Source organism: Parasteatoda tepidariorum, chromosome 2, assembly GCF_982258835.1.
Source record: "Parasteatoda tepidariorum strain Cologne lab strain chromosome 2, Ptep-v5.0, whole genome shotgun sequence".
Taxonomy (NCBI): Eukaryota; Metazoa; Arthropoda; class Arachnida; order Araneae; family Theridiidae; genus Parasteatoda; species Parasteatoda tepidariorum.
In genome coordinates this window covers 119,574,471-119,596,156 of record NC_141756.1, presented here as the reverse complement: position 1 = coordinate 119,596,156, position 21,686 = coordinate 119,574,471, and the positions used below count along the sequence as shown (strand labels likewise).

The following is a 21,686-nucleotide window of genomic DNA, read 5'->3' as shown; positions in this document are numbered from 1 at the left end:
ATAAATAACGCTGAGAGAAAAAAAGATTTCTATTGCAAGAGAAATATGTTAACGGATTTTGGATATTTTCACGTCGCTGATTTTAAATCTGCAATCGATTTTTTTTCTTTACAGTTTTACAGCTTTTTCTTTTAAATTTTTTTAATGACAGTGTCAGTCTTTTGTCAAATGTCCAAGTTTAAAAACATCATATATAGCAGTAATTCGAGTATATTTTGCTGCAAACTTCTTGAGGAATTAGGGTACATCATCACAATTAAAATTCCAAAAGAACCCATTCCAAGAAAATGTCATCATACGCCGGTAGAGCAGTTCCTTATTATGAACAGTTATTATGAACCATACATATTTAACAGTAACTATACCTTATTATGAACATTGTAATAGTAAGTGGAGTAAATTATGATACCGACTTCTATAGGAATTAGGGCACATCATCAAAATTAAAATTCCATAGAAACCCATGCATGAAAATGTCGTCATACGCCGGTAGGGGCACTTCCTTATCATGAACTGTTTCTTAGAGTGCTTCTGAACAGCTCATTATAAGAAAGGGCACTTAGACGCGAACAATGAAATCTTCTAATATGAATTTCTATGCAATTTTAATCCTGATGATTTGCCCTAACTCCCCTTTGAAGTTTTTCGCATCATTTACGCGACTTACTGTTATATATAACGTTTCGACAAAATATAAACTGAAAATGTCATTAAAACAACTGTAGCTATAGGAGAAAAACTAATTTAAGATTTGAAATTTCCACACCCGAATTAGGCAAGATCAAGCATTTGCATAAATGCAACAAAAGATTTATTCCTCTGTGTAATCTATCAGTTTTCCGCTCCTGAATTTGCAAATTTAAAAATGCATTGAATTTATCTTCTTATCATCTGTTTTTGATTCAACCTCTACTCAAATTCAATTTATTATTTGGAATATACATTTTTTTTCACAAACTGAATAGATATACAATTTCTTTCGACACATGAAAACATAGAATCAAATCTCGACGAGTAAAAGAAATAGATAAAGAAAATAGCTAAAAAATATTTAGATGTTATTTTGTAATAAGCACATTTTGCCTGACATGTTTATATTTTCTTTTTGTCAGTAGAAAGCATTTTGTATTTGAAAATATATAATAAAGGAACATATTTGAGAAATATATAATAAAGAAAAATATTAAAAAATATATGGTAAAAAACATATTTTAAAATATATCATAAAGAAAAATATTTGAAAATTATATAATAAGGAAAAATATTTTGAAATATATGATAAAAAACATATTTAAAAATATACATAAAAAAAATTTACAAGCCTGACGCATTAGATAGCAAAGATTCTTTTAGTTTAGTTAATTCTGTACCTAAAATTAAAAATGGGAAAAATAAAAATAAAATAAACGAAAATATTTTTTTACTAAAAAGGTTTTCCAGTTAATTTTTATTTTGTTTATTTATTTGTGGAATTGAAATTAAATAAAGTTTTAGTTAGATTCATCATTTACAACCAAATCTTAGAAAACCAAATAGAAAAGTTAATGTATTTAACTTTAATATTTATATCAATTTAACATTCTTTAAAAATGTCCAAAAAACAATTATAAACTTCGTGAAGTGAAATTTTGTAAAATAATGCTTCGAAAAGACATATGAATAATTCGAGTAAAAAAAAAAATTTATACAGTATCCGGACATATTATTAGACTCACTTTAAGATTCTATGTAAAATCTTAATTATCAAGTGATACAATACAGCCAGAGCCGGATTATACCTTTCGTGGGCCCTAGGCATAGCCGTTTTTTGGGCCCTCCCCTCCTTCCCCCACTCCTCCCCTCTTTTCAAAATATATGCTAAAATTTTCTTGCATATTTTTTTTAACATTTTTATTAATATGGATTCTAATTTACAAATTTGTTTATCGAACTTTATCTGCAATACCGACATACTGCCGATATTGCAGTAGATATCGATAATACCATTATGATTAGTTCGATCGATAACAATGTTAAAGATAAACTTGTGAATACTTTTCCTAACGTTCACATTGCATTAAGAATATATTTGTCGATTCTTGGATCAAATGCAGAAGGAGAAAGATCTTTCTCCAGGTTGAAAATTGATAAAAAATTATTTGCGTTCAACAATGATCGTTTGGCATCGCTCGCACTTATGTCTATTGAATACGACATTTTGCGTAGTCTTGGAATTCGACAGCATAATACAAGATTTCGTTGAATCCAAAAATCGCGAAAAAGTAATATATTAGATCATAAGATTCTGCAAAATAATTTATTACCGAAAAATATTATATTTTTATATGTATCTTCATAAATTTGTGCAAAATACACTTGTTGTTTTTAAAACTAAATTATTTTTGTCAACAAATTTTTTTCTCCCAAGCTTTTCGTAGGCCCCTGAATTTCGTAGGCCCTAGGTATGTGCCTAGTGTGCCTATAGGTTAATCCGGCCCTGAATACAGCATTATTGTCTTTACGCGATTGAAACCGGTCTGTACTTGTTTATGTTCTTGTATCAACTAGTTAACATTGTAATGCAATACGTTTAAAAAATAATATATTTATGCATATGGAAAGTACATAAAAAAATCTTCTAAATCCATTACACGTGTGTTTAAATATAAAAGTATTGCATAAAAATTCGTGCAAAACATGTCGTAATTAAAACGTACTGCGCGTCTAAAAATTTGGTCTAATTATTATAATATACTGATATAAGAAATATTCTATATTTATGTAATATATCACCTCATTTACCCAATCGTCAAATTTATATTATATGTCGTCTAATTTAACCCATTGATTCACGAACGTAAATAAGTGCAAACCGGTTTCAGTCACGTAAAAACAATAATTCTGCAAAAAAATCATGTGATCATTATAATTTTACATAGAATCTTAGAGTGCATCTAATAATATGGTATGTGAAGAAATTGCTTTAACCGGGATAGATGCCGAATATCATAACTTGGTTGACATATATGAAATCTTTAAAAGCAATTAAATTTAATTAAAAACATTTGTATTAGTTTGGGCGTTCATCTCTTTTCATTCTGTAGATTTATGAATAATAGTCTTAAAAATAATGCGTGAGTAATAAAGATTTTCCAAATAGATGTTTTTTTAAGTAAAAGTATCTTCCCACATAATAGAACAAAAACTTTGAGATGTTTTTCAATTATAAAACATTATTTATTCATTTTTGTGTCTGCAAGATTGAAATCCTGCAATTAAAGTATCAATCGTTTTTGACTAGCTAAAGCAATTAAATCTCAACTTGGACGCAGTTCCAGAAAACAAGGCGATTTTCAATCGCTCTCAGATAAATAGAAACAGAACTTATCTTTATTTTTATCCCCAAATCGAATTTATCATCAATAAGAATTTTGATCACTTTCCGATTAGTTGGAGTTCTCAAAACTAAGCTGAACTCTAAGTTGAATGCAAATGCGTAGGTTTCAAATATTTCTTAAAGGCTATTAGAATCAATATCACCCTATTATGACCCTATCAATCTTAATGTCGAATTTTTCTCTATTAGGCAGAATTCTCAAATTTCAACAGGCCCTTTCTGGTTATATTTTGACTTTCTGGCTCAAACGTTGAAACGATATTTGTCAACATTCATCGCTTATTAAAAATTTGACCAATCCCCGACTTATTAACAAAAACCAATAAAAAAAATTATAAAACAATTAAAAAAATGCGTATTTTTTTCAATGACTGACTATGAAAAATTATGCATTCGAAAAGATTTTTATTTTTGTCAGCATAATTTTCGTAATAGACTTTTTACCCTCTGAAAAAAAAAACCACTTCTTACAAAACTGATGCCCCCTGTGCTTTTCACATTATAAATCTGACAAAATCCTTTTTAATCTACTAAGATACTGAAAATTAGAAAATAGTATTATTTTATCAGAAGCCAGAAACGTAGAATGCAACAATAGCGGAATAAACTTCGTTTTTTCTCACTGAAAATTAACACCATTTCTTACGAAAATGATGCTTTCCGCTTGTTTTCGTTGTAAATCTGGCAAAAAAAAATTTCTTTTTCTTTTTTAACTAATAGCATTATTTTTAACAGAAGCGTAGAATGTTTCACTATCGTCATTAACTTCATTCCTAACAGAAAATCACCCCCACTTCTTGCAAAAGTGATGTTACCTGCGTTTTTCGTTTTAAATCTGACAAAAAAAGTATTAATTTTTCTCTTTTAATCAACTTGAAAGACCTTGTCTTTTGGTGGCTGAGTGGTAGCGCTCCGACCTTTCTTACCACAGATCCTTGCTTCGATCCTCGGGCCAAGCAAGGTTAACTCAGCCTTTCATAAAATGAGTACCAAGCATGCTTGGGAACTAAACACTGGGAGTTCCACGCTCGGTTGACCACCCAACCGGAACATCTGCTCTTTCACCAAGGATCGTGAGGTCAAGAAAGCGCCACTGAGTTTAGTGTAGTAGTCTACTTGAAAAGCATAGTTTTTAAAGAAAAATTTTTATTTATATTATTAGAATCCACAGAGCTGCGACAGCTCAAGGGATAGAGCGTTTGTCTTCCAATGAACCGAGTTCGAATCCCCAGCGATGGCTGGTCGAAACGAATCCGCATCCGGCTTGCACCGACCCCAGTGCTGACGTGAAATTTCCTAAGTGGTAGACGGATCATGGGTGAGAGTCCCTTTGCCGTCCGGCAAACCATGGGAGGATCTCGTGGTCTTCCTCTCCATGTAGCGCAAATGCGGGTTAGTTACATCAAAAAAGTCCCCCACGAAAGCAAATTTCTCCCAATACTTGATCCAGGAGTTCCCTTGTCTTTTGGATTGGGTTCAAAATGAAAAGGCTACGGAGTTGAACGTTAGTAGTCGTAAACCCGAAAAATTGAGTCGGCTGTTCAACGACGGTTATAAAATAGTAAAAAATAAAATATTAGAATGCACGAGCATATAATCACCAAACAAAAAGGCATTGTTTTCGTAAGACAATACAATTCTTATTTTTATCGAAATATCCCAAATAAAGAATTTGTAAAATCGATGCTTCCAAATATGTAAAATAATCTTACTTATCCTTTTTCGTGTGTCGAAAAGACTAATGCAAGTTGTTGTAATAGTTGCAACAACCAGACTAATGTAAGATATAGTTGCAAGACTCCAAATTGAATAATTTCAACCTCACAAGTTTCGCATTCTTTCCAAAACTTTGATTAAGCCTGAACTACAAATCGTTATTTCACGAAAGTTGAAGATGCATCATAACGGAATTTCAATTCGGCACCCTACACAACGTTAAATTATTTCGAGAAATAAAATGAATAATTTCGACGAAGGAATTGCTTTATGCTAGGAAGTAAATTTCATTGTTTTATGCGATGGTAAATAATTCGCAACCTAATTATGTTTTTTTTACTACGGAACAAAAATAAGTTATCATCGATTTCAATAAAAGTGCTAAGCCTATTTTTAGAATTCACAAACAATACATAGTTGAAAAGTGCACTTTCTCTAATAAAATAATTACCGAACCAACGTTTTCTTACCTTCTTATTCATATCGAATGCAAGAACCTTAATCATATGAATCGCAAGAGGTAAATCTAACAGAAAAATCAGGTTCTTAATTAAAAATTGCGAATTGCTTATGGGTTGATAAAGTAAACAGTATATTATTTTCCAAAAAAAAAAGGATATAGGGTAAAATGATTATGTGGGTTTTCTAACACCTTCGCATTCATTTGCTAAATTTATCAATAATCAATTTGCATTTGTGGTTTGAATTGAAATTATGACAAAGCTCAATTGCCTCCTTTAAGGTGTGGTAATTATGAACTCATAGACATAAATTTAAGATGTAGCAAACAGAAAAGGAATGAAAATGAAAAGAAGGTCCTAAAGTGTACAGCCACAAAAATTGGAGATTTTGATCACCCAAAGTGGTAAATTACATAGCCAGTGACTAAACCAATATTGCGCAAAATATTGCAGCATTTAAAAAACATCAATGTAGGGAATACCGGACAATGATATTTAAACATAAATGTGTAGAATACCGAGCATGTGTACACCAGGTTTTCATTTTAATATTAAAAAACAGCATCTTTCTACAAGAGATGGAATTCCCTGAAGGACTATTTATAAACGTCATCGAACAGCCAACCCAATTTTTTGAGGGTTTACGACTACTGATGCTCAACTCCGTAGCCTTGTCCCAATCCAGAAGACAAGGGAACTCTTGTATCAAGTATTGGGAGAAATTTGTCTTCGTGGAGGACCTTTCGATGGAACTAACCCGCATTTGCGTTACATGGAGAGGAAGACCCCGAGAACCTCCCACGGTTAGCCTGACGGCAAGGGGACTCTAACACATCCGTATACCAGAGATGATATTTCACGTCAGCACTGTGGTCGGTGCAAGCCAGATGCGGATTCGTATCGACCAGCCATCTCTGGGATTCGAACCCGGTTCACCTCGTCGGAAGGCGAACGCTCTATCGCCTGAGCCATAACGGCTCAAAAAAAATTGCGAAATTTCGGTAATGGCCAGGGATTGTATTAACCATGCTTAAAGTAATGCTCAACAATGAAAAGCTTTTTCCTATGTAAAGCTTCATTTTTAATAATCTTGAACTGAAAGCTGTCTTATTCTTTTTGTTGTCGACATATTATTACACTTAATGGCGCAGAATTCAAATCTTCCAATTTAATGTTCTCTCCCACTCATACAAAAGTGAAATTCTTTCCTATGTGGGATTATCTCCAAGAACTTTCGAATATTCTTTCCCATTGGGATAGTTTGTCCCCAAACTTTGATGTCCTCGCACTACTAAACATTCTTTAATCACAAGACGAAGACGCAGTTTGTCGCATTAATCAGTGTCGTTTTCCCCAAAAAAGAGATTTCTAACCGTGACTGTAACTGAAACGGTAGTTTTCCGCTTATACCGAGAGCCCCCAAAGGTCTAATAATATCTAAGCAGAGTCCTATTAAACACGTAATCTATCCACTGACATGGAAAATTTCGGGATATTCCCAGAAATGTTATCGCCTCTTCCCCACCTCCTCCCCCTTTTCCGCTTATCGGTATAATACGCTCACATGTTGGGCTATGTGAGAGGAATCTGCCGAAGTTTTAATTAGGAGACGCCTACATATTCTCGTCTGCTGCAAACTCCTCTTTTGTGTAATTAGGGGAAGAGATATCAATCAGAAACCTCTTTTGTCTCATCCCTGAATTTCCCCCAGTAATTTACCCGGACATTCGAATTATACTCTCGAAATTGGCTTACGAAAAGTTGTGTTACAATAATTATTTATCGAAGTCGAATCTTTATTGTAGAAGGACTTTACAAATCCTCGATTATCTGAATATTTCTGTTAACTTAAGTCAATTCCATGTTTTGTTTTGCTTTTTGTTCCAATGTTTGTATTTAGTTGTTTTCTTTTTCTTTGTGCCTTTCAGCAATTTTTATACCCAGACAGAGAATCTACACAGGAGAAGAAGTCTAACTTCCATTGACATAATGTAAACCAGTCCCCCAAGATTAGGGGGACTGGTCCCAGTTTATAAAGTAAAACACAACATTTAGGAGCACCAATCACAGACGTTATTAAAACGGGTTTGCACCCTCCTCTCCTACTAACCCCTATGTGATGGCTCAGGGGATACAGCATTCGTGAGCGTGAATCCCACAGAGAGCTGGTCGATACGAATTCCGCATCCGGCTTGTACCGACCACAGTGCTGACGTAAAATAGCCTCAACGGTAAACGCATAGGAGTCCCCTTGCCATCAGGCAAAATGTGGGAGGTTTTCGTGGTTTTCCTCTTCATGTAACGCAAATGCGGGTTTGTTCCATCAAATAAAGTCCTCCACGAAAGCAAAATTTCTCACAAGACTTGATCCTTGAGTTCCCTTGTCTTTTGGATCGGGTTTAACATTGGGAGTCGTAAGCTCAAAATTAGGTCGGTTGTTAAACGACGGTTGTTAAAAAGTAAAAAACACAATAAGGGTAAAAGTAGGGGGGGAGGAGAGTTTTCCCTTTTTATTTATTGGTATCTTGTTTCGTATTTTTACACGATTGATAAACGGTAGTATAGGATTAATTAAGGTATTTCATCTATATCATCTCAGTTAATTAAGCCTGCTAACACATTTTAACATTAAAAAAGAACAATATAATGGTTGACGGGAAGTAGCGTACCTAACTATGTATGGCTGTCCAACAATCGGTTCATGCGTGACGTAACTCCTGACTATCACTTTGCTTCGTATGCGCATGCGTTGGATCTTAATTCAGATGACGCTCTGCTAAATTTGTGTATGTTGCTCAACCTGCTAGTTGTTTTTCTGATATATAGCGTACCACGCCGAGCATTTCTCCGCGTTAGTTAATTATTCGAGGAGCTGAATCTTTTCTCATTTCTATATTCTTTGATAACAAATACTTTTTCTTTAGTTGGCGAAACTTTTGCCTTAGTTTACTTTTTATTTATTTTTTTAAAAAAAAATCCTCTAGCTACTTATTTGGACATTCGAAGTATGTTCTCGATACCCATTGACGAAAAGTTTCGTTACAATAAATATTTATCGAAGTCCGATCTTTATTTTGATAGGATTTTTTATAGATTTTTTTAGTCAGTGAAGCTTGTTGGTTTACTTTTTTTAAAAAAAATATTCACTAGTTACATATTTGGACACTTGAAACTGGTTTGCAGAAACTTCTTGCAATAATTATTTATCGAAGTCGAATTTTGATTTTTATAGAACTTTTCATTTATGTTATATTGTATTATATTATATTATATAATATATTATATTCTTATGTATTAAGTCCAGTTCTTTAACAACAAAAAAAATTGAAAACGTAATGAATGCTTAGAGGAAATATCCCGTTTTACCGTGAAAACAGATATAAAATTTAATGGAATAATATATTGTTCTCGTTGTTAGGATAATATATAGTCTCGTGACAAGCGTGTATAATTTGTCTTTTCTTTATGGGCATTTACTTGGAAGCAAAAGAGGAGCTTTCATTATGGTACAAAAAAGGAAGAAATGGATAAGCCGGAACAGACTCGAATTTCGGAAATGCTTTTTTTTTTCTCTTCCTACCGCAAGTAGTATTGAGTTGGAAATATTTCATTCTGTACTCCTGATAGCGCATTCAATTAAGATAACAAAATGGCATGTTTCCGAACAATTTCTTTTTTATTTCTTCTGTCGGAAATTCTTCGTCCCAAGATCTTCTCTCGGATAACTATATCATTTCAAATATTAATATATCCTTCAAACACGTGTCCGGAAATAGTTAATGCTGCTTTGATTAATCTTACGAAGGATCTTTATTTATATTAAGAGATGAGTACACTTTTGGATGTTTACATTTCCGCCAATATGCAATAAATATCCTTTTTATTAATTATCCCATTTTGCACGTTAAAAGTATATAGTAAAATATAGGCTTGCATTTAAAATTGAGTATAAGGCATCATTATTTGCTTCAAAAAAGTTAATTTCATATAATTTCTTCAATGAATCCCGTAATTCAGTGTTCCACAACCCCCGGTTAGCGAACCGGTACCGATCGGTGGATCAAATGGCCGCCCATTTCATTGAAACTGAATTTAAATTCCTAAGTTTATACCACAAATTAAAAATATCTGTGTTCCATTAAAATTTTAGCAGTAACAGCAACCAAAACAAAGCAACGGTATAAACTGGACTCAGGCAAAACACACTTCGGGTGTTACTATCTCCGATCACCCCCAGATGGTTTCTCCTTGATTTAACGTTCTAGTAAGTTAAAATATTAAATCACTTTACATTTATTTTTTGAAGTAACTATACTTTATTTCGAAGGCATGCATAAACACAATTAAATTAAAATTAATAAATCAAAATAATCTAAAATGTGAACAATCAACGTCGCCCCCCCCCCAGCGAGCCGCGCTAAAATTATCAAACGTTGACAGGTCCGCGGTGATTAAAAGGTTGGGGAACACTGCCGTAATTGGTGTAGATTTGAATTCTAATGCTGTATCACGCACACTCACGTATATATATTTATATTCTGCAGTTTACCACATGACTTAGTTTTTTACGAAGCTGGAGCAGAACATACACCCGAGAGCGTATGCTACGTGACAGTGCAATTCCAACCCATATTGCCCTAACTTGACTTACACGTCACTCGAATCTCGCGTCTCATTTCAAGAAGTTTAGATAGCCTGGTTGGTTGGGCACTGGACCCATGTCCAAAAGTTCATGGGTTCGATCCCAGGCCGGCTGAAGACTCCCCGTGTAGTAAATGGTGACCGATGCACGTTAAATCTGTCGAGTTGCAAAGTCGCATAACAAATCAATACCTCTGGGGGTACTGATCCAGGAGTTCCCTTGTCTTCTGGATTTGTTGGAAATGACAACACCAGGAAGTTGAACATTAGTAGTCGTAAACCCAAATTTGGGTTGACTGTTCAACGACGGTTATAAAATAAAATAAAAAGAAGTCGCTGTGTTCACAGCATGTGCGTTTTATCTTCTGTACATTTGATATTTAGTTGGAAGGATCTAGTTTATCCATAATTCTTGCATTAGACTTCTTAATCTGGGATTGAGTTTTAATCATTTTGATAGAATATTAATCCAGTCTTTATGTGTTTTTATAAATGATTTTAAAATGCTGATCAAAGAATAGATCTATTGTAGGTTAAAAATTAACACTTAATATAAAAATGTTAATTACATTTTGATCTAGAGTTTCACAAAGTAAACTTAAACATTCTAAATTTCTTAATGAGTGTACTTCATAAGATTTAGATTGTCGCATTTACTGTCAGCTGCCACGCTGCGGGATATTTTATGTTTTGAAATAATAATTATTCGAGAGATCTAGACAAAGAATTAAGAAGGAATAAAAAGAGAACGTTTATTTTATAAAAAGTTCATAAATTTTTGAAGACATTTGAAATTATCTTTTTTCTGAATCTTTAAAATTATTTGAAAAACTGTTTCTTTAATGTTGATGTTAAAAGCAAATCTTAACTGTCACTTAAGAAGTATTTTCGCATTAAGAAGCATTAGAAATGTCACAAATTTGTACTTTCTGGTTAAGCTCAGCCACCAATTTCATTTCAAGTACTATGCGCTGTTCTTCTTAAAAATATTATTATTTTTCTTTCAGACTTAGATTCATACTTCGATAACTTGCTCTTGAAATAATCCTACATTTCTTACATCAGACGAAAATAGCAGAACAGCTATTTTTCATGCGTTAAAAAAAGGCGAAAGTTAACTTGTAAGTTTTTCTCAACTTTAATCTTTTAATAACTTTCGAAAAGTAGCATCTGCATTAGGTTTATGTTAGCCTCCGTGAATTCTTTTTATTTATAAAATTTTAAACAAATAAAAGCGGTAAAATGTTTTAAATACTCTTTCATCTGTTAATAACTTTTAATCTGCTCAAGATTGCTGTGTTTGCCCCTATGAATCTAAGACAAGAAGATTCTAAACATAGAAATAGAATACGATGTTCTAAGCCAGCTTTCACTGAAAACCAATAGCTGACCGAGATTTAAATGTTTGCCTCTATGAATCTAAGATTATAAGATTCTATACATAGAAATAGAATACGATGTTCTTAGCCAGCTTTCATTGAAAACCAATACCCGACCGAGATTTAAATGTTTGCCTCTATGAATCTAAGATTATAAGATTCTATACATAGAAATAGAATACGATGTTCTAAGACAGCTTTCATTGAAAACCAATACCTGACTGAGATTTAAATGTTTGCCTCTATAAATCTAACATTATAAGATTCTATACATAGAAATAGAATACGATGTTCTTAGCCAGCTTTCACTGAAAACCAATAGTTGACCGAGATTTAAATGTTTGCCTCTATGAATCTATGATTATAAGATTCTATACATAGAAATAGAATACGATGTTCTAAGACAGCTTTCATTGAAAACCAATACCTGACTGAGATTTAAATGTTTGCCTCTATAAATCTAACATTATAAGATTCTATACATAGAAATAGAATACGATGTTCTTAGTCAGCTTTCATTGAAAACCAATACCTGACCGAGATTTAAATGTTTGCCTCTATGAATCTAAGATTATAAGATTCTATACATAGAAATAGAATGCGATGTTCTAAGACAGCTTTCACTGAAAACCAATAGCTGACCGAGATTTAAATGTTTGCCTCTATGAATCTAAGGCTGTATGATTCTAAACATAGAAATAGAATACGATGTTCTTAGCCAGCTTTCATTGAAAACCAATACCCGATCGAGATTTAAATGCTTGCCTCTATGAATCTAAGATTATAAGATTCTATACATAGAAATAGAATGCGATGTTCTAAGACAGCTTTCACTGAAAACCAATAGCTGACCGAGATTTAAATGTTTGCCTCTATGAATCTAAGGCTGTATGATTCTAAACATAGAAATAGAATACGATGTTCTTAGCCAGCTTTCATTGAAAACCAATACCCGACCGAGATTTAAATGCTTGCCTCTATGAATCTAAGATTATAAGATTCTATACATAGAAATAGAATGCGATGTTCTAAGACAGCTTTCACTGAAAACCAATAGCTGACCGAGATTTAAATGTTTGCCTCTATGAATCTAAGGCTGTATGATTCTAAACATAGAAATAGAATACGATGTTCTTAGCCAGCTTTCATTGAAAACCAATACCCGACCGAGATTTAAATGCTTGCCTCTATGAATCTAAGATTATAAGATTCTATACATAGAAATAGAATGCGATGTTCTAAGACAGCTTTCACTGAAAACCAATAGCTGACCGAGATTTAAATGTTTGCCTCTATGAATCTAAGGCTGTATGATTCTAAACATAGAAATAGAATACGATGTTCTTAGCCAGCTTTCATTGAAAACCAATACCCGACCGAGATTTAAATGCTTGCCTCTATGAATCTAAGATTATAAGATTCTATACATAGAAATAGAATGCGATGTTCTAAGACAGCTTTCACTGAAAACCAATAGCTGACCGAGATTTAAATGTTTGCCTCTATGAATCTAAGGCTGTATGATTCTAAACATAGAAATAGAATACGATGTTCTTAGCCAGCTTTCATTAAAAACCAATACCCGACCGAGATTTAAATGCTTGCCTCTATGAATCTAAGATTATAAGATTCTATACATAGAAATAGAATGCGATGTTCTAAGACAGCTTTCACTGAAAACCAATAGCTGACCGAGATTTAAATGTTTGCCTCTATGAATCTAAGGCTGTATGATTCTAAACATAGAAATAGAATACGATGTTCTTAGCCAGCTTTCATTGAAAACCAATACCCGACCGAGATTTAAATGCTTGCCTCTATGAATCTAAGATTATAAGATTCTATACATAGAAATAGAATGCGATGTTCTAAGACAGCTTTCACTGAAAACCAATAGCTGACCGAGATTTAAATGTTTGCCTCTATGAATCTAAGGCTGTATGATTCTAAACATAGAAATAGAATACGATGTTCTTAGCCAGCTTTCATTGAAAACCAATACCCGACCGAGATTTAAATGCTTGCCTCTATGAATCTAAGATTATAAGATTCTATACATAGAAATAGAATGCGATGTTCTAAGACAGCTTTCACTGAAAACCAATAGCTGACCGAGATTTAAATGTTTGCCTCTATGAATCTAAGGCTGTATGATTCTAAACATAGAAATAGAATACGATGTTCTTAGCCAGCTTTCATTGAAAACCAATACCCGACCGAGATTTAAATGCTTGCCTCTATGAATCTAAGATTATAAGATTCTATACATAGAAATAGAATGCGATGTTCTAAGACAGCTTTCACTGAAAACCAATAGCTGACCGAGATTTAAATGTTTGCCTCTATGAATCTAAGGCTGTATGATTCTAAACATAGAAATAGAATACGATGTTCTTAGTCAGCTTTCATTAAAAACCAATACCCGACCGAGATTTAAATGTTTGCCTCTATGAATCTAAGATTATAAGATTCTATACATAGAAATAGAATACGATGTTCTTAGCCAGCTTTCATTGAAAACCAATACTACCCGACCGAGATTTAAATGTTTGCCTCTATGAATCTAAGGCTATAATGATTCTAAACATAGAAATAGAATTCGATGTTCTTAGCCAGCTTTCATTGAAAACTAATACCTGATCGAGATTTAAATGTTTGCCTCTATGAATCTAAGGCTATATGATTCTAAACATAGAAATAGAATTCGATGTTCTTAGCCAGCTTTCATTGAAAACTAATACCTGATCGAAATTTAAATGTTTGCCTCTATGAATCTAAGACTAGAAAATTCTAAATTCACAATTACAATAAGATGTTTTAAGACAGTTTTCTTCTTTTAATAACTTTAAAAAAATTGTCGTTTTTGGTCTTGATTCTAAGCACATATAAATATTAAAAAGTTAACAGAAAAACTATGACTATGACTGACGCTTTTCTCGACTTGTTGTCAAAAGTAATAAATAAATCAATAAATAAAATTTGAAAAATAAGAGAAATTAGGTATTGAAGTCATTTATATCGAAATTTTTCAAAATATAAAAAGACAAAAATGATTTAATGATGATGATGTGATAAAAAGATTCTGATGATAAAAATGATGATGTGATAAAAAGTTATCCTTAATATTGTTAACAAGTCAAATTATTTTTCATTTATTACTACTTATTTTATTACACATTCATAAGTTTAATAGTCTTTTTAGAACAGTTTATTATTTTTCACATCTAGGTATGTATTCCTTTCGGTACAATTTACATGTAAACAAAAAATGCTTACATAAGATTATTGTAATCATATATTTTATAAACTCAGAAATCTTTTTTATCAACTTAAAAAAATAAAAAACTACAAACATAACTGGAAGGACAAAATAAGTTAAAAATAGAGTGGTATAATGGATAATTACGAATATAAATCAACAAATATAAATGACTTGTCTCTGTAATTAAAATATAAATGAACAAAAAACAAAATTTATCAAAATAGTGTGTATACTATTGTGTACTATATTGTATTTTTCAATTCAATTTATTGAAAAGTGAATCGTTTCAGTTTTGGAAATGATTCTTAAACAGGGAGAATTTTAGATTTAATTAGCAACTAATTAAATAATTAAAGAAAGTCCCCATTGGTCAAATACTTTTTCTTTCTGGATTGACTCCGTTAAACGCCACACCATTTCAAATCACGGGTTGCAAAAACTATCTCAATTGATGTTAGTCGCTCAAATCCTGCCTATGTACGTGTTTCAAGACGTCACAAAATACTTTTGCTTCTTCAGTATTCATATTTATATTGAAATCACCGCCAAGCACGTCATTATACGTTAATAATAAAAAAGAATATCAAAATACTTAAAATTATTATTATGTAAACACATTTAAAAATGTCTGCTAGTGAAAAGAAAAAGAAAAACAGCAGCGCTCACCATAGAAACGCATGCTACGACGACGCATGCGCACTGTTTGCTATTACTCTTGAATACAGTTGAAAAGTGTGATAACGTCCAAATAAGTTGCGCACGCCATCATACCCAAAACAAAACCCATTTTACCATTGGGTAATAATTGAAAAAAACTTGATGAATGAGAAGCAAACACAGAGATCGGTGAGCAGAGCGAACAGAAAGCTAAGCCCTCTAGTTTACTTAAAAGTTATAATTACATATTTTTGAACTTAACACATGTGGAATAAAAAATTTTTAACATTTACATCACTGCAAAATTTTTTAACCTCCATGAAAGGAAATTTTGGCTATGGTTAATCAATATTTTATTTTTAAAAGGAATCGATTTCGTTAAAGAGAAACTACATTTTAATTTTAATTCTTAAAATCACAATGGATGAAAATTAGAGGAATTCAACGCATCTAGAATTGATTTTTAAATATACAAAGACTTAACTGTGACTTTTGAAATCATAAATAATAAAAGAACTAATAAAGATAAAGTTCTTTATTTATGATTCTTTCCTCGGGAGGGAAAGGTTCATTTGTATAATTTGTTTTCACCTGGTGACATATTGTTGGATGACATTAACATTCAAAAAGTAAAATATTTTCACAAGAGAGACTTAATTGGTGCGTGTAATGTACTTCTTTGTGTGTTCGTAAATGAATTCATTTTTGTTTGCAGTGTGTGTGTTTGAACAAAAGAATGCGGTGTCTTCCTCTGAAGACGGTCCTCCTACTCTCCTTTCTCCTTTGCTTCTCTGCCCAACTCATCCACGGCTACGCTATGCGTGGTAAGTAGTTGCTCAATTAGATCTCAGCAAAACTTTTATAATTCCAAATTTTGAATTCCTGTGTAAAACCCTGTTCTTCGTTTATACAATAGGGCAAATGGTCCTTTTTATCTGTTTGTTTCTTTTAATAAAATAACAACGGCCGATCCAAATGGAAATATTTTTATATAGAATGTTATACTATTTTAGAAAATAATATTTAAGGCAGCCATTACGAACGCACATAATAAAAAGTCAGCCTTTCATGTAAATATTTAATAATCACGTAAAAAGGAAAGTTTACAAACTAAATTATGGTACAATACAGTGTAGAAATTAAGCCTCTAGCCACTTCTTAAATGACAACAGTGTAGTGTATCTACCGCTTCAAAAATACGATTCCAATTCACTGGTATATATGACATGTTAATTCGATCCTATAATGGGGTACTTTTTGGATAGATGAAGGTTGACATTGTCTATAACTTTACTCCTCACATGGGTGACCCGGACGTGATATGAACACGCCTATCTTGACAGAAACTCCCACTTCGATTTGAATACGCCTACTTCGATGGATGGTTCCCAGTGAACAGTTGACTTGCTACTTGGGACAAACATCCATCTCTCGCTGTTTCTTCTCAGGTTTGATCCTATACAACGTATACACTAGACTGCTAATGACAACACAGGCGCGACTACGACCGTGAACTTAAAATAGCTCTCACGATCAGCACTCAGAAAGTACAGTGATCTTAATACAGCTCTCCCGGCTTCTCACAAAACAGCAATGAATAGACTAGAGGTATCCATTCATCGAATTATATCACAGCTATAACTCTGATGCGGGAGTACTGTAGTGTATCTACCACTAAAAAATACGATTCCAATTCACTAGTATATAAAACATGTTAACTCGATTCTATAAAGGGGTACCTTTAGATCAGTGATTCTCAACCCTTTTCGGGGGGGCGGCACACTTTTAACGATTTCGAAATTTGACGGCACACAATGAAAAAAATTAGTTTAAAAGTTGTTTACTTAACTATAATACACTGTGTTAAATAGTTTGTGATTATAATTTTGAATGTGAAATGAGATATGTACTACAAAAGCATGTTTATTAAGGGATTAATTATTTCTTTCGACTAATTTTTTATTAGTTAGTAACAGTTATTTATTTTTTGTTGCTAATTAATTGTCAGCTTGTTTTCTATAGCTATTAACTGTTAATTTTTTTGTGATTTCTTGTTAACTAGTTTTTTTTGCTGATTATTAATTGTTAGCTTATTTTTTTTGTCAGTTATCCTTTGTTAAATTTTTATAACTATTAATTGCATAGCTTACTTTAATGATTAGCTTTTATTTCCGTTTGAAAGTCAATATTTAGCTTGCTTTCCTTTGTTAATTAATAATTTTAATAGTCATTAAATTTTCTACTTATTTCATCATTTTTTAAAATTGTCAAAGACAATTTAAACACTTCCTTCTTATTTTAACTTATTATAAGATTGTCAGAGACAAGACAATCGCCGACAAAGATGTTCACGCTGTTAAAGCGTGGAAAAATTATAAAATGTATCTGTATATATATATATATATATATGTAATATTATATATATAAGTACTTTTCTTTAATTCAAACTTTACTCGTAATAAAGAAAAAGCATTATAATTTTTACTGTATCATTTCTAATATTTGACCGCACATTTTAAGAATTTGACGGCACACAAAAGTGCCGCGGCACAGTGGTTGAGAATCACTGCTTTAGATAGATGAAGGTTGACTTTGTCAATGTTACTATCCCCACGAAGAGTTTTAAAAATATTTGTTTCTAAGAAAGAATAGGCTACTTAAATATGATTGTGTTCATCTAAATACTGAAAGTATATTATATCAAATAAAGGCTGTTTTGAGGGCTCTGTTGTCTAAAAACTGGAAAATTTTAACCTATTTGTTATTCAGAATGGTACCAAACGCAAAACTGTAAATTTTTAAATGTTCTGTTGTTCAGAAAAGAACCAAGTGCAGTGGGTACAATGTTTGCATTATATTAATACAACTTGCTAATGTTCAAAATATTTAAAAAAAATCTAAAATATGACATTTTTCTGTGACATTTAAATAAGTTATGAATTGTGTCTATTCACTGTACAACTTCCGCCAAAATGACAGCAATACGATTTACAGCTACATATACTAAGATATATATAGCTCGAAATTGAGATAGCCTAGACTAAGTTTAATAATATATTCTGAGAAAGTAAATATATATTCTCAGAAAGTAAATATAGTCTATAATCATATTCCTCAATTAGGCGCCTGAGATAAATAATTGACTACTTATGATAATAAGCCTGCGAAAGCTAGTAACTAGTAAATTATCAGTAAAGGATTAAAATACTTAATATTGTATGTGTCAAAAGATTAAATTGACTGTTAGAAATTGCAGAATGTTTCGAACCGCAATATCATTCGAATCAGTTGAAATACGGTGCAGAATCGAACCACGTTATCTTTCTTTTTGGAACTTGGTTCTATTGTTATCGTAACTTGATTTAATTTTACACAATATTTGGAGCTAATTTTCACCGTATCGAGATATCGTTATAATTGTTCAGTGCTGAGATGATTATTCTTAGAAAGGGGGATTTTTATACGATTTCAACAGATAAAATAAGAACTAAAATCAAAATTTTAAAACTATTATTAACCTTTTCCTCTTTAAAGGAACTACGGCAATAAATAAATATTAATACCGTTTGTTATCTCACAAATAAAAGATTTAACTCACCAAAGATAATTATAATTCTTAAAAAAATAATCAAAAAATCAATAGTTATAGATTTAAAACTTAAGAGAGCAATAAATCTCAAAAAAAACAAGTTTTATTTTTTCTTTGACATCTAATCTTTTGCGTGAAAGCAGTAAATAAACTCCCTCTTACGCTATACTTTAATAAGCATCTATTTAAATCAAAAAAATACATAAAGTATTTCAATTTTTCGATATTATTAAGCCACAAATACAACTTTGAAAACAAGCATTACTAGAAATGTACAACAACAACACCAGCTCGAGCGAACCATGTCCATAAAATTGCAAGCGGTAATGATTTTTTGTACGTACTTAAATTAATCTGCTAATTAATTAACGTTTGCGGCAAATTATGTTATGAAAACATTTACTGCACCACACTTTCAAATAATAGACATAGTTTTTTACGAATATTTCTGACATTTAAAACATGGGAAGTAGTCGCCATGTGGGAAATATCATATCAATAATTCTGTGAAGAGAACTTCTAAGGCTTATTTTATTTCCTCTCTGAAATAACATCATAACATTTCCTCTACGTTGATTAACATCATAAACATATTATTACTGGTGATTTAAATATTATGGAAAACTTAGAACTAAAGAAATTAAAGACAAAAAGGCACGAAATTTACACCCATTTACCATTTATCAATTAATAAAATTCTTTAACTGCCTTCTTAATACTTCTATTTTCATAATAATCTCAATAATTTTTGTTTAGAGATATCAAATAAATTCTCTCTACCCTTAGGTATGTTAACAAATTGGAAATGGGTTGTTTATTATTACTTTAAAAACTTTGTTTTCAATAATAAGGAAAATTTAAGTATCAATAACAATGTAAAAATTGTTTCTAAAAATTGATCTATAAATTAAGCAACGACCAAAAAATTTTGTTATTACCCCCCCCCCCATAGACTAAGCTAACAATAATTATGCAATCTTTTGTAAAAAAAAATTCTATGTTGAACTTTTAAATAAGGAGTAAAAAGAATAGTAAAAATTTGAACCTAGTAATTTAAATAGTAATATCATTAAAACAATTTGAGGTTAAAAATTAAAATTAGAAATATACAATTTCTTTACTTAATTATCAATCCAAAATTTCATACATTCCTATTAAATTTAGAACAATTGCATGTGTGTCTAATACTTACCTAACTAAACATTTCACCATTTTCTCGAACTTCGTAAATAAAATTAATAACAACATTATTAAAGAATGTTTTTCGTGGATTAATCAACTGATTTTGGAATTTATTTAACAAAATAAAATTAATTCTATTGCGACTTGCGATTTCCAGGATATCTTCAATAGCATTCCCCTTTCTAAACTAAAAGATGTTCTTTTGAGTTATTAATACGATTTTAAAAATATCCATAATTGCGATTTTGATTATTGGGAAATTCTAATCAATTTTTGTCTTTTTAATAATTGTCTTTACAATGGAAAACATATTTTTATTCAAATTGATGGAATACCTCAAGGATCTAATTTTTTTAAAATCTCTTTTAGCTAATTTATTTTTACGTTATTATGAAAACAATTATACTCTTAATATTAAAATTTCTTTTAGATTTATTGATAATTTAATTATCTTTAATTTTCAAGATTATAGACTTTTGTTAAATAATATTTACTCCAAGGAATTAATCTTGCTTCGTAATCATGATGATAGTATTAATTCTAACTTTTTGGATTCAGGTATTAAAAAAGAAGAAAATATCTGCATTATTGATTTATACGATAAAAGAAATTATTTTAATTTTAACATAAATAAATGAATTACTTGGAATTCTAATGTTTCCAAAAACATTTATTTAAACACCATTTTTAATCAAATGAAAAGAATTAAAATAATGTTTCAAAATAATGTTTATTCATCCATAAAGCAAATAGACAAACTCTTTCAGAATTTGATTAAACGAAATGGATACCCAACTAATTTAATTAAATTCTATGTAAAATCATTGAGTAAATTGTTACTATTATTAAAAAATTAGGCTCATAGGTAAAAATTAGGCTCATATTAGCAAAGAAGATAACAATCAAAACAAACTTTCAAAATAATCAATCAAACAATCAAAAACAAACAAGCAAAATAACAATCAAGATAAATTTTCACTGTCGAAATTTTTTTTTTAGAAAACGAGAAGGGTTACATTATTTTTATTTAATAAGTCCAGAATATTTTTATAAAAAAAAAGAAAGAAATATCAATCTTTATTCTAAATTTTTAACTACTATGTTCATTATTTTTTCAATAATTTAGAGCATAAAAATTTGAAAAACACTGTGTAAGTACAGAACAGTTTTGATTTACGAATGAGCACATTAGTTGAAAAAAAATAGTAAAATGATATATTTTGATATCTGGAGAATGATCGAAGGGTCGCGAAGCGATCCAGAGAGAGCCGGGGATACTGAGCTGGTCGTGATCAACCCCTAGTTCTCCTATGATGTTTTGTTTTCTTTACTTGATTTTAATATTTTTAATGTCAATTACTAATTTCAATTTAAATATTTTTAATATTGTTGAGATAATGTTTTTTTCTTTTTCATAAATACA

The 21,686-nt window shown here is 31.2% G+C and overlaps 1 protein-coding gene across 4 annotated transcripts in view; it reads left to right on the top strand.

Moving 5' to 3' along the window:
- LOC107453275 (xibalbin-1) overlaps nt 1-21,686 on the top strand; it is a 463,140-nt gene that overhangs the window by 424,800 nt on the left and 16,654 nt on the right. For 2 of the 4 annotated variants that reach the window (XM_087158230.1, XM_087158229.1), the window contains exon 2: nt 16,208-16,318. In XM_087158230.1, coding sequence (XP_087014356.1) covers nt 16,229-16,318 — 90 coding nt within the window. In that variant the 5' untranslated portion in view covers nt 16,208-16,228. The remainder of the gene's footprint in view (nt 1-16,207; nt 16,319-21,686) is intronic. The other 2 variants (XM_071178020.2, XM_021145724.4) reach the window with 1 other exon arrangement.